Source organism: Pistacia vera, unplaced genomic scaffold, assembly GCF_008641045.1.
Source record: "Pistacia vera cultivar Batoury unplaced genomic scaffold, PisVer_v2 Contig126, whole genome shotgun sequence".
Classification (NCBI taxonomy): Eukaryota; Viridiplantae; Streptophyta; class Magnoliopsida; order Sapindales; family Anacardiaceae; genus Pistacia; species Pistacia vera.
The window spans coordinates 526081-539306 of NW_022195314.1; the positions used below are offsets into that span (position 1 = coordinate 526081).

Genomic DNA, 13226 nt, shown 5'->3' on the forward strand with positions numbered 1-13226 from the left:
ATCTGGGTCCACGAGACCATGCTAGACAATTACTTGACAGTGATACGTTGATTTCAGATCGTAAATGGTGGCGCCTCGATTGTTGCGATTTTTCTGGATCCGTTGGATTGATATTATTTCCCATGGCGGGTGAAAAAAGAACTTCATCAAGCTTTTGATTAAAATAGTATATAAAAACCATTTCAATAGTTTATCTTCTTTTTCCCCACTCTCTAACGCCTGAAGAACTTCAGCCAGATTTGGCTAGCAGGATTCAAGTACTTGTATTCACAAATTGTATTCACATTTTCAGGTATTTGTATTCACAAATTGTCAATTGATTAGTAATCGTTTATGATATGTGGTTTTATAAACTTTGACTTCAGAAGAGTTTTACATGTATTGCGTTAATTATCAAGATTTTGTTTGATAATCCAGGCGAGTTTACTCTCATTGTTTTTGTAACGAAAGAGTTGAGTGGGTGTTGGCAGTGATCAGCTGAGCCAACCCAACTGATGGAGTAAAAAGATTGGACATTGGCATTTTCCGAAACCAGAGATTTCTGAGTCAATATAGAATTGTTAAAGAAATATTTTAAGCTGATTAATATTTCAAAGCCAAACTGTATCAGTTTTATTTTACTTCTACTTTTTTTAATAATAATTTAATCTGGATAAAGGTAAGATCCTAACTTTGTATTCTAATTTATAGTTGTTCATATGTCAGAATTTGATTATAAAAGAAACTCATTTAATATCCTATAATAAACCTGATACATCACTCTTATGAATTAAATTATTCGGTATATATTTATCATTTTCTTACAACTTAATTATATAAATAAATAAAAATTATTATTTTATTTTTTATTTTTTATTTGTTTATATAATTCAGTTGAAAAAATAGTGGGCATGTTTGGCTTATTATTATTATCCATATTCTCAATCCTATTCTCCAAATAATGTTTGGCACATTATTCCAGAAATATTACCTAATTTTTTTAATTACTTTTAATCCACATAAGGTTATTAATTTCATTAAATACCCCCTGAAAAAAAGTTTAAAAAATAACAAAAACACCCCCGTGACCCATACTTGCCAGATTCCGGCAACCACCGTCAGTGATAGCAGGAATCTGTACAACTGCCTATCTGTCGACCATAAATGGCCGGAAGTTCACCGATCTGGCCTTTTCCGGTCTGTGCAGTAACAAAATTTTCCAGCCAGATTTCGGCGGTGGTGGCCGGAATCTGGCACTGCAGGTGGTGGAGGTGTTTTTGTCATTTTATATATTAGAGTCTTTAATTAAATTAGTAAACCTAAGGGCTTTTTGATAAATTTTTAAAGTTTACCTCGTAATACTCCCCTATCCAATAACCCAATACTATCCCCAAAATTCTATCCAAAATACTAAACCAAACCTACCCAATATTGTTTTATATTTATTATCTTGAGGTAACAATTGTAATATATTGATTATTAAAACGTTATAGTGGCATAAATTTTTTCCTTTTCAAAACACAATTATGTTACTTACATGGGAGCGAAGTCTATTGGATTATTACTAGTTTAATAATTAATTAATTGAAGTTAAATGAACCCACGTATTCGATTTGCGAAATGAACGCTGGAGTGGTAAGAGAAAAAAGAGAGACAAAGATGATAGGATTGAGGAGACAAACTCCAATAATTGAAGTTAGATTAGTTTTTTACTTTTGCTTTTTTAACAAATCATAAACAAACGTTTGAAAAGGGTATTTTCCACCACAGTCCACGACCTAACTAGAGACAATGAATGTGTACTGATTTAAGATTGCAATTAGTGGTGCCTCGTTTGTTGAGCTTTTTCTGGATCCGTTGGATTGACATTGTGTCCATCGATTCTACCGAAGATTGAATCAGAGAGATCTATACCTCTTTTGATTATAATTAATAAAGAAAAAAGTCCGCTTCAATATTCTCAAACTGCGAAAAATATAACCAAAATCAACAGAATATAATTTCCATTCGGTAGTTAAAGTTTTTCTTCTTAAACATCTTATCTCTCAGGCTACTCATGGTGTGTCTCTTGATCTCCTCTCTCTTCATTCTCTAACTCGCGAAGAACTTTAGCCATACTGGACTGAAAAGAGGTTCAACAAGTCTCACACTCTCAGGTATATATTTAAAATTGTTAAAAAATTATTAATTCTTTATGATATATATAATATTTTTTTGTGTTTTTATAAACTTTGAATTTAGAAGAGTTTCCCATTACGTTATTTTTCAAGATTTTGTTTAATAAACCAAATTGCTGTCAATGTTGTCTTTAGGTAATGTTGGGTAGGTATTTGAAGTGGGGTGAGCCGAGTCAACTGGTGCAGTAAAATGGTTGGATATTGGCATGCTTGTTTTTCCGAAACTACAAACTTCAAGTCAAAATCGGATTCTTAAAAATCTCGAGCCTGGGCTTGGGTAAAAGTTCTAGTTTTTAATACCCGGACTGGTCTTACTTGGGCTTTCGACCCGAGTTTACCAATGATACGATCAATGATAGACACTTCAGCAGGAGGAACTTTAATGGGAAAAAGTCTTTAAGATGCCTAAAGATTACTTGAAGAGATGCTTACATATAATTACCAATGGCCATCAGAAATGATGACACCAGTTGTTGTAATCAAATAGTAAATGTTCTTTGCTTAATTAGTTAACATATAGTACATTAAGATAATTAAAGGTTCTCCTATTTAAGTGAAAATTGTATGTACGTACACACACGCACATTCACACATACACACATACATACATAGAGTGAAGAAAGCCAAATACACACACATATAGCGAAGAAAGCCAAATAGTAAATATTCTTTGCTTAATTAATATAGTACATTTAGATAGTATTTGGAATCACATAAAGGTTCTCTTAGTTAAGTGAAAATTGCATATCATGATAATTCATATGAATTTATTTATTATTTATCATACAGTTTATACAATATAACTAATCAAGGATTGGAGATTTAGATTGAGTGGATTATTGGTTAATTTGATTATAAATTTCATGCGTGAGTAATATAAATTATTTCTGCCTGGTTACATAGAATGCTCTAAAATTTATTAGAAATAACGAGGAAGTTAAGTATAAAGTTGAAGTGGTTTATGTTCTTTACTTGATTCACTGATAAAGAAAAAGATCTCTATCCCTTTTGATTATAAATAGTAGAGTGAATGTCAATTTCCCACCCAAGGTTTGATTATAAATATTTCCAAATTGTCAAACACATCTCCAAAATCAACCTAATATAATTTACATTGTGTGTTGAAGTTTTTCTTATCAATTCCAAACATCTATCTTCCTGCATGGCACTTGTGGTGTGTCTCTTGATCTCCTTTCTCCTCACTATCTAACCCGTGAAGAATTTCAGTCATAGTTGGAGTCAAGTAAGATCGAAAAACTCTCACACTTCCAGGTATATGTATTTAAAAATTGTTAAAAGATTACTAATTGTATCCCTTTTGATTATAAATAGTAGAGTGAATGTCAATTTCCCAGCCAAGGTTTGATTATAAATATTCTCAAACTGCCAAACATATCGCCAAAATCAACCTAATATAATTTACATTGTGTGTTGAAGTTTTTCTCCTCAATTCCAAACATCTATCTTCCTGCATGCTACTTGTGGTGTGTCTCTTGATCTCCTCTCTCCTCACTATCTAGCCCGTGAAGAACATCAGTCATAGTTGGAGTCAAGTAAGATCAAAAAACTCTCACACTTCCAGGTATATGTATTTAAAAATTGTTAAAAGATTACTAATTCTCTTTATGATACGTGTAATATTTTATGTTTTTTATAAACTTTGAATTTGGAAGAGTTTCTCATTGTGTCATCTTTCAAGATTTTGTTTAATAATATAAATTTCTCTCAATGTTTGTCTTTTGGTAATGCTGGGTGGGCATTCGAAGGGGGCTGAGCCCAGGTCGGGTTTCTTTTACACCTCTAATGTTGATTTGGTTATTTTTTCAATTTCAAATATTGCAGCATATAGGTGGGGTTGGTAGCACTTGCACCATTTAACTTTATTATATTATATTTAATTTTGTTAAAGTTTTCTGTCAACTTATTAATACTTAGGGTGCATTTGATTTAGGAAATGTTGGATTACTAAGAATGTTAGATTACTGGAATCTTATATTACCTTAGATTATTGTGAATTTTTAGGAAAATGTGTTTGGTTAGTTAGTGGGTATGTTATATTAATATGTTTGGTTACGGAGAATAAATTAGTGGGTATGTTATTTAAATTACTAAATTGCCTTCTTTTTAAATATTAATATAATAATATTATTATTATTAATTTTTAAATAATTTCTTTTAACTCCCAATATTTTAGATTTAGCTAAAACACCCCGCTTATATAAAACTTTAATTTATGAAAAAATCACCCCCACCCCCACCCCCACCCTCACCCCCTACCGCCACTGCAAACCACCGTCGGAAGCCACCGAAAGTCGTCGTGACCTCGAGGCTCCGATGTGATCGTTTTTAGCCATATTGATGGCCAAAAACAGCCATATCAGGCCAGATCCTTGGCTATTATTGGCCAGATCTGGGCGAGATCTAGCTGTTAACGGTCAGATCTCGCCCAGATATGGTCGCTAATAGCTAGGGAATGGCCAGATCTAGCCTGATGAAAATAGATCTAGTTGTTAACGGCCAGATCTTGCCTAGCTTTGGCCGTTAATGGCCAGGGAACGACCAAATCTAGCCTGATATGGCCAGAAACGGCCATATCGGAGCCTCCAGCAACTCTCAGCGACTTCCCGACGACGGTTTTTGGTGGTTGGCTTGTTGTCGATAGTGGTGGCTAGGTGGTGGTGGTGGTCTATAATTTGTTTAAAATATAAGAGCATTATTATTCAAAAACTTAATTAAAAAAGGTAAAATTAAAATGGTATATTAATGTAAATTGATTTTAAAATAGGGGTATTATTGTCCAATTTTTTTATTAATAAGGAATAAAATTGTAACAAAAATAAGATTACCTTAATAATCTTAAATTATCTAAGAAAATGGAGGTAATCATATTACCTCCAATATTACCAACAGTAACAACTATTGGTAATGCAAGATTATTGAAATTTTATATTACTTGACAACCAAACACGGTAATTAAGTAATATAAGATAATATAACCCCAGTAATCTTAGATTATCTCCAACCAAACGCCTCTTATAGTAATAACTAATAGTATAATATACACTCCATTGTCCTTAATTGTACTTTGAAACTAAATTAATGTTAATTTTCATATATAATCAAGTATTTTTCATGTTAAGTTAATTTAAGCATTCTTTGATATACATATGAATTATTGTATTAGAGACAAAATATTTGTAATTAGTTAAAATATTAAATTTTGAACAATAAACTTTAAACTTAAGAGGACAACGTTATCTCTTCACTATGTGATATTCACAGCATTAACGGTTGATGGTATTGCAATATGTTACTAATTAGCCCTCTTCGCAATAACTAATAGCACCTTATATGTCATATGTGTGTAACCAGCTGGATTGCTCCCACTTCAAACATTAAGCTGTGCAATTGACTGATTAGGTAGAATTAATAGGAGAAAAATTTTGCAAATTTTTTGTTGGATTATTCATTAATTCTTTTCCTGCCTCCATAGGGAAGTTTTTGAATTGGAGAATGATGACAGGCAAGTCTAGGCCTTATCAGGCAGCCTTGGAGGAGGATTGGGATTACCTGAAGAAATTCTTCAAACAAGAAAATGCTTCTGCTTTGTCAATTCCTCTAACGGCCGCCAGGGACACTGCATTTCACTTGGCAGTTTTCAGCAATAGAAAACAGCCGCTTGAACATTTACTTGATATTGCCAAAGAAAACCCTATGGCAATGTATGCATTCTCGGCAAAGAACGAGTACGGAGACACAGCTCTTCATGAGGCTGCTGCAAATGGGAACCTTGGGGCGGTAAACCTTCTGGTGAAATACAATGAAGAGCTCTCTAATGAAGATGAAGAAACTGAGTTCCTTGAGGACATTAATGGCAAAGGCAAAACCCCGCTGTTTAAAGCTGCTGGATATGGGAGAACAAAAGTGGTGAAGTTTTTAGCCTCAGAGCAATTTAAACAACTGATCAAAGAAAGAGAATATAAAATTACAGAAACAGGAATTAAAGAAGTACAATATACAAAGTTGAAAGACATTCACCGCCAATTAATAACCCATATCAAGAGAGAGGCTAAACCTGAACCTTCCAAACCGCCTATACCTACCCAAGAAGAAGAAACCATAGAAGTGCATGGACCCTCCATTCTGCACGTTGCCATCCGAGGAGAGTATTTTGGTCTCTTTCTCTGCCCCTCTAGCTTGTTTATATTTGCTTTGAATTGAAATATTCAACTACTATCTGATGTGCTAAGTTCTTTTCAAATTTTCGCTCAGAAACGGCTCTACTGTTACTGAAATTGGATAAAGGCTTAGCAACATTGGAGGACAAAAATGGCTGGACCAGTCTTCACCTGCTAGCCACTATGCCCTCTGCTTTCAAAAGTGGATACCGAATGGGCACATGGATTAGCAGAGTCTTCTACTTCTGTATGTACTCTCCCACTTTCTATACTGTAACATATATTAAAAACAAATAGACTGAACGGGAGTTTTTTTTTTTTTTTAAACACTTATTATAGATTTGAATTTTTAAGTTAGGGCCACTGAAACGGCTTAAAAAATTGTTTAGTTGACAATAAAAATAGTTAACTTCTCATCAAGTTATTGGATCAAATCGATTCAATAACAAATGATTTGTCACAAATTTATATTAAAATGATCACCTTTATATGATTTATTGATTCATGTAATTAAAATTAGTAATAAAAGTGGTGTTTATTCAGGATGTCATTGAAAAAATCTGGTATTAAAACTTTCGTAGTTAGGTTTCGACTAACAATTATATTAATTTCTATTAGAGAATATATATATATATATATATTGTTAAAAGACGATCATTTTAACACTAATATATTATTGAAACTTTCTAAAAAGTGTTTTTGACTACCAAAATTCGGTATGCGAGAAATTTTGTTGGTCAACTAGATTAAAAAGTTTCTTAAATAAATAAATTTTACATCACATTTAACATTCTGATATAAGTTTATATATATCATTGAAGAATGGTATTTTAGTTATTTAATCAATGTGTTTGTGAATAATTTTCAATATTTGTATGTAAGTTATGAAATTTAACTTATTCTATAAAGTAAGTTATGAAATATAACTTATTCTATAAAGTTTATCTTAAAAGAAGAGATTATGAAAAACAAACAATAAAAATTTTAAAAAGCACTTAAATTCATCCAAAAAATAATAACAATTTATCTTTATATTTCTGTATTAACAATTTTTTTTTGCTAATATGAATTTATTTTAGAAAGAATTGAATGATGAAAATTAAAAAAAGAAAAAAGGATATGAATGATATCTGATGTATCATTAAAACTTTAATTTGGTGACCAATTGATCCATATAATTCTAAATTGAAAATATTTTATTGAAAGGTTATCTTCATATGTGTGTTAATAAAACATATTTATTAAGAAATAAGAATGTTATATTAATAGTAATGGTTATATATGCACGTTTCAATTTCTAAGAATGTGTGCCCTTAATACATGCAATTTAAAAGAACATTTTGTTAATGATATTTATATATTTCTTATTAATTCCTAAATTTATAGGCCTTCCAATCAATGATAGGATAGATGATGAAATGGGGAGTTGTTTTAATCTTTTCAAAGGTAATAGATGAAACTTTTCTTTTGTACTTATTTAATTGCTTAACATATGTGCCTTCAAACATATATGTTAAGGAGAAACCTTGTTACTGAAATGTACTTTTTATTAATACCTAAACTCTACAGGCTTTCGTTTCGGTGATAGTGTAGATGATAAAGAGCTTTGTTGTTTAAATCTCTTTAAAGGTAACATATAAGAATTTATGTTATTTATTTTTTAATATTTTTAAATAAGAATTTGACTTTTTTCTGTTAAATTCATTTACTTTGCTACATTATATGAATCATGTAAATGCCGTAAACATGAATAGGGTGGTGGATACTGGGAAAAATCTGTTCACCAGCGAGAAAAATATGCAAAGCAAAGAGAAAGCATAAACTTGCTTCTAGGCTTGCCAAGAGCCTAACAGAAGAAGATGATTCATGGATTGCAGAAGTCATCCGAACAATGTCATCACCTGATGCTGATGAACAAGGAAATATTCAAGCTAGAGCACCGATTGAAGAAGATTCTAAGCCAAGCCCTTTGTTTATGGCAACTGAAAAAGGAATAATAAAGATTGTCAAAGAGATACTTAAATTCGGCCCCCAATTAATTGAGCATAAGAATCATCTAAAGCAGAACATATTGCATGTGGCCATTAAGCACCGTCAGAAGAAGATATTTGATCATGTGAAAAGGATGAAGATACCAATGATAAGGTTAGTCCGAGGGATTGACAAAAATGGCTACACCATTTTACACCATGCGGCAAACACGAGGGATGACAGTAGAGAAATTCACCCTGCAGGACCTGTATACGAACTGCAAGAAGAGCTAAAGTGGTACAAAGTAAGCCCATCTTTATCCTACTTCAAGGATTTTATTCATGTATGGATTAAAAAATAACCTGTGTTCTCAGGGTATACATATGTAAATATCTTTTGTATTTTAAATTTTATTCATTATTCGAATCCGATAATTAACAATGAAACTTTCAAACAGCAAAAGCATAATATTTTAAAGAAAATAATTGCGGTGGCAGTGGCTGATTTAAGAACAAATTAATAAATATTGCTATATGTTTATATATGCAGCGTGTAGAGAAGATGACGCCACCCCACTTCCTCATGTCGCGAGATTCAGAGTATAAAAAAACTAGCAAAGAAGTTTTCGATATGAAGCACCATGAACTCCTGGAGGAAGCACAGAAATGGATAAAAGAGACTTCTCAATCTTGCTCTGCAGTGTCTGTTCTTGTTGCCACCGTTGTCTTCGCAGCTGCCTACACCGTACCTGGAGGTTCCAATGAGAAAGGCTATCCAGTCTTCCTCAACAACAATTTCTTCTTGATTTTCACAGTCATGGACGTGGTTGCTTTAGCCTGCTCCTTGACCTCGGTGGTGATGTTCTTGTCCGTCCTCACGTCACCTTTTCATTATGAAGAATTTATTCACAGGCTTCCTCGAAAACTGACAATAGGCTTTGCCTTGCTCTTCGTTGCTTTGACTACAACAATGCTTGCATTTGCGGCAACATTATTGCTGATCGTTCGTTTCGAAAAGCCACGTTGGACCACCACTCTCATTTACACTGCCGCATTTCTTCCGGTCAGCATATTTGCACTCACGCAATTCCCCATGTATGTTGCTTTTCAGTTAACTTTGCTCAAGTTTTATAGGTGGATTAAGAAGGATCTTCGTGGTAAACAGTTTAAGAAGTGGCTGGCGACCAAGTTTCAATGTTATAAGAAGAATGATGATCATGAGACTGGACCCCTAGTATGAGGCATTTATATAAGTTGCTTGAAATGGTAAAGGAGGCTGATATGTCACCAATGCAAGAGACCTGTATTGGAATTTAATTAAAGGCTTGTATATTTATTAGTTTGCCGAGTCAAATTACGTTTTAGTCTATTGTTAATTAGTTAATGACTTTGTCCCACTCAAATAATGACATAATGATACATTTCTATCCACCGACTTTTAAAATGCTATTTTACTATTCAAATTTATAGTCCGACTGTGAACAAAGAATAAACTTGGTCTAGGCTGTTAGAGCTTTTGAAGAGAGGAGGTTGATGAATCTTTTGATGGTGGAAGATTGGATTTTGGTGGTTGAGATTGATCTGAATTTGACTTGGGAAGGGCAATTATGCAAACCCTAATCGCTCGGTTGCTAGTGATTGGTTGGGTTGGCGGGAGTAAGGTTTGAGGGGTTTTAGTAAGTGATGATCAGGGAAGAGAATGGAGGTGGTGTGAAGTTGTAACCATATTGGAATAAAAAACAGAATATAAATTTAGGTAATAAAGTGGTATTTTAAAAAGCTATAGGTGAAAAAGTGTTATTAAGCCATTATTTGGATGAAAAAAAGTTAGTTTACTCTTTGTTAATTAAGTTAGCATTTGACAGGTCAGGAAGCTGTTAATTGATTGTTGAAATATCAAATTCAAGTGATTGTTAGTGATTTGTCCTATAATCATGTATGCGCAAACTTTTAGATATAATCTATAAATTTATTTTGTTTAATTTGTGGATTGCTTCTATTTTAAGTGAGTATGTATGATACATGTCAAAAGTCTAAAATGGGTTTTTTAATTATAAATTATATTATTAAAATAGGCTTTTGTAAATTTTAATTTTTGTTTGTAGATCAGCGTTGATTGACAACTTCCTATCATTTTAATATTTTTAAATTTATAAATAAATTACTAATTATTTATTTAATGAATTAGGTTCTTATTTAAGTTTATATTGTTTATGCAAAGGGTATTTTTGTAATTGACTTTCCAAAGCAGTTTTTAACCCTAAAATCTACAAAAGCCTGTTTTTATAATTTTTAAATATATAAAATGATTGAATAACTTAAAAATAGTTTGTATATAGTTTTTTTTATATATAATATTATTTATTATTTCCTCCATCATCCCACATCTTATATCTCATTAATATTTTAACAATCATATCAATTTCCAACGTAACTCGATTTAGCTGGCGCACCCAACATCATTAAAAAAAAAACATAAACTCTTTCAAACAAAACACCATTACCACTTCCATTAACGTTTAATAATATATCACTTGCGACACATTGCAACGACCACGGTGGATTATGTTGTGATGTGGCAATTGATCTATGCCCACGTGGAAGTCAAAATATAACCGGGCTAGTCAAAGTTACTATGTTAAAGACTAAGGGGCGATTCGGTCATATCTAGTCTTCAATAAACCTAATCCAAATTAGGTTTTGGCCATTCTGTTTTCTCGAGCTTTCTCTCTTGGTTAACAGAGAGAGAAAGTTTGTTACGAATCTCTGGATGCGCTGGAAATTTGAAGAGCGTTGATGGAATCAAACGGTGGTGGTAGGTCTTAGCTGGATTTTTCCTTATGCTTTCACTTGTGTATAAATCTGTCACTAATGTTGGTTACTGTGTGGTGTGTATGAGAGGTGAGGAGATCTAGGTTTTATAGAGGGGTATTGTGCACTGTGCAAAGGGTGAGCATAAATCTCTGTAAGGTTCTCTATTCTCATAGTAAAATCTGCTTATTGCCCTGAAGAGTGGATGTAGGTAATCTATTTGATTACCGAACCACTATAAATCATTGTGTCCTGTTTTATTGCTTGTGATTTATCTGCTGTGTTAGATGTTGTTTTGCTTTGGAATTTTGTTTTTGGTCTCTTTGATTGCAACAAGTGGTATCAGAGCAAGGTTCTAATTCTAGCACCTAGGGTTTATTCTAGGTTGAGAGATCTTTTGCGAATCTGAAGCATCTAGGCTTAGATCTGGTTTTCTGTTTATAGCTACAATTTTAAGGTTTCTTTTTAGTCTCGGGTAATTTGGGGCTTTTATACTCTGGGCATCTGTGAAGGCTAGGAACCTAGAAAATGTCTAAGTTTGAGGTGGAGAAATTCACAGGGGATAATGATTCGGATTGTGGAAGATGAAAATGAGGGCTATCTTAGTTAAGGATGGACTGTCTAATACTTTAAAGGGTGAGGATAGTTTACCAGACTCCCTGTCTGAGAAGGAGAAGAAAGACCTGTTAGATAAAGCCTATAGTACCTTAATCCTAGGTTTAGGGGATAAGGTCTTAAGAGAAGTTAAGAAAATGACCACACCAGCTGAAATTTAGGAAAAACTAGACTCTCTATACCTGTCAAAGTCTTCTCCTAATAGGTTAGTTTTAAAACAGAAACTGTTAAGTTTTAAAACGGATGAAAAGAAAATATTAGGAGAAAATATTAATGACTTTATGAAACTTGTACAGGATCTATAAGGGCTTAACGTTAAGGTTGAGGATGGAGATCAAGCAGTGATTCTTATTAACTCCCTTCCTAAAATCTTTTCAAATTTTGTGGACACCCTCAAATCTTTTAAACTAGATGAAGTAGTGGTAGCAATTACTGCTAAGGATGCTGAATTTAAAAGGGAAGGTAAACTAGATGGTGAGGGGTTTTATGTGAGAGGAAGACCTGAAAAGAAAGGCCACAAGAAGGGGAGTTTCAGGGGTAGATCAAAATCTAAGTTCAAATACATTAGAAAATGTTTTCACTGTCATAAGGAATGTCATTTTAAGAGGGAATGTCCTGATAGGAAGAAAAAATCAAGGGAAAATGATGCTAGTGGGAGTGTAGATATAGCTTCTGATGGTTATGAGAGTTCTGATGTGTTAAGAGCTTCTGAAAATGAAACTGATGCTGAATGGGTACTTGATTCTGGTTGTTCTTTCCACATGACTCCAAATAGGAGTTTTCTGTCAAACTTTAAGAAACTAGAGTCTAGAAAGGTTTTGATGGGCAATAATGCAGTTTGTAGAGTCTTAGGAATAAGACATGTAAGGCTAAATTTGCATGATGGAAGTTCAAAATGGCTCACAGATGTTAGATACATACCAGAGCTAAAAAGAAATTTAGTTTCTCTAGGAAGTCTAGACTCAATTGGCTATAGCTATAAGGCTCAAGGTGGTGTCCTTAAAGTAACTAAAGGGTCTTTAGTTGTAATGAAGGGTAAGATGAGGAATGGGCTATACATTCTAAATGGTTCAACCATCACTGGAACAATAACTGTATCCTTATCTCAGAAGTCTAATAGGACAACTTTATGGCATAGGAGGTTAGGGCATGTTAGTGAAAAAGGATTACTTGAGCTTGGTAAGCAAAAGGTTCTAGGAGGAGATAAAGTAGAGAAGTTGGATTTCTGTGATCATTGCATTTATGGGAAGATGAACATAATTAGGTTTAGTGTGGGAAACTACTGTTCTAAGGCTATTTTAGATTATATCCATTCAGATGTGTGGGGACTAGCTAAATATCAATCTTTGGGAGATTGTAGATATTTCATTAGCATCATAGATGATTACTCTAGGAGGGTATGGATTTATTTCTTGAAAACTAAGGGATAGGCCTTTAGGAAATTCAAAGATTGGAAGATCATGATAGAAAATCAAACTAGGAAGAAAATCAGGAAA

The 13226-nt window shown here is 33.1% G+C and overlaps 1 protein-coding gene across 1 annotated transcript; it reads left to right on the forward strand.

The window, feature by feature from the left end:
- Nucleotides 1-5672: 5672 nt before the first annotated feature.
- LOC116120270 (ankyrin repeat-containing protein NPR4-like) lies at nt 5673-9544 on the forward strand. The gene is made up of 6 exons (XM_031406225.1): nt 5673-6330; nt 6429-6581; nt 7721-7780; nt 7904-7963; nt 8089-8609; nt 8855-9544. Exons 1-6 carry the CDS (start codon nt 5673-5675, stop codon nt 9542-9544), a joined length of 2142 nt encoding a protein of 713 aa, XP_031262085.1.
- Nucleotides 9545-13226: the final 3682 nt, after the last annotated feature.

Coding starts and splice junctions, on each gene's coding strand:
- LOC116120270 (XM_031406225.1), top strand. CDS start 5,673: ATGACAGGCAAGTCTAGGCCTTATCAGGCAGCCTTGGAGGAGGATTGG. Junction 6,331..6,428: donor CATCCGAGGAGAGTATTTTG/GTCTCTTTCTCT, acceptor ATTTTCGCTCAG/AAACGGCTCTACTGTTACTG. Junction 7,964..8,088: donor TTGTTTAAATCTCTTTAAAG/GTAACATATAAG, acceptor AAACATGAATAG/GGTGGTGGATACTGGGAAAA.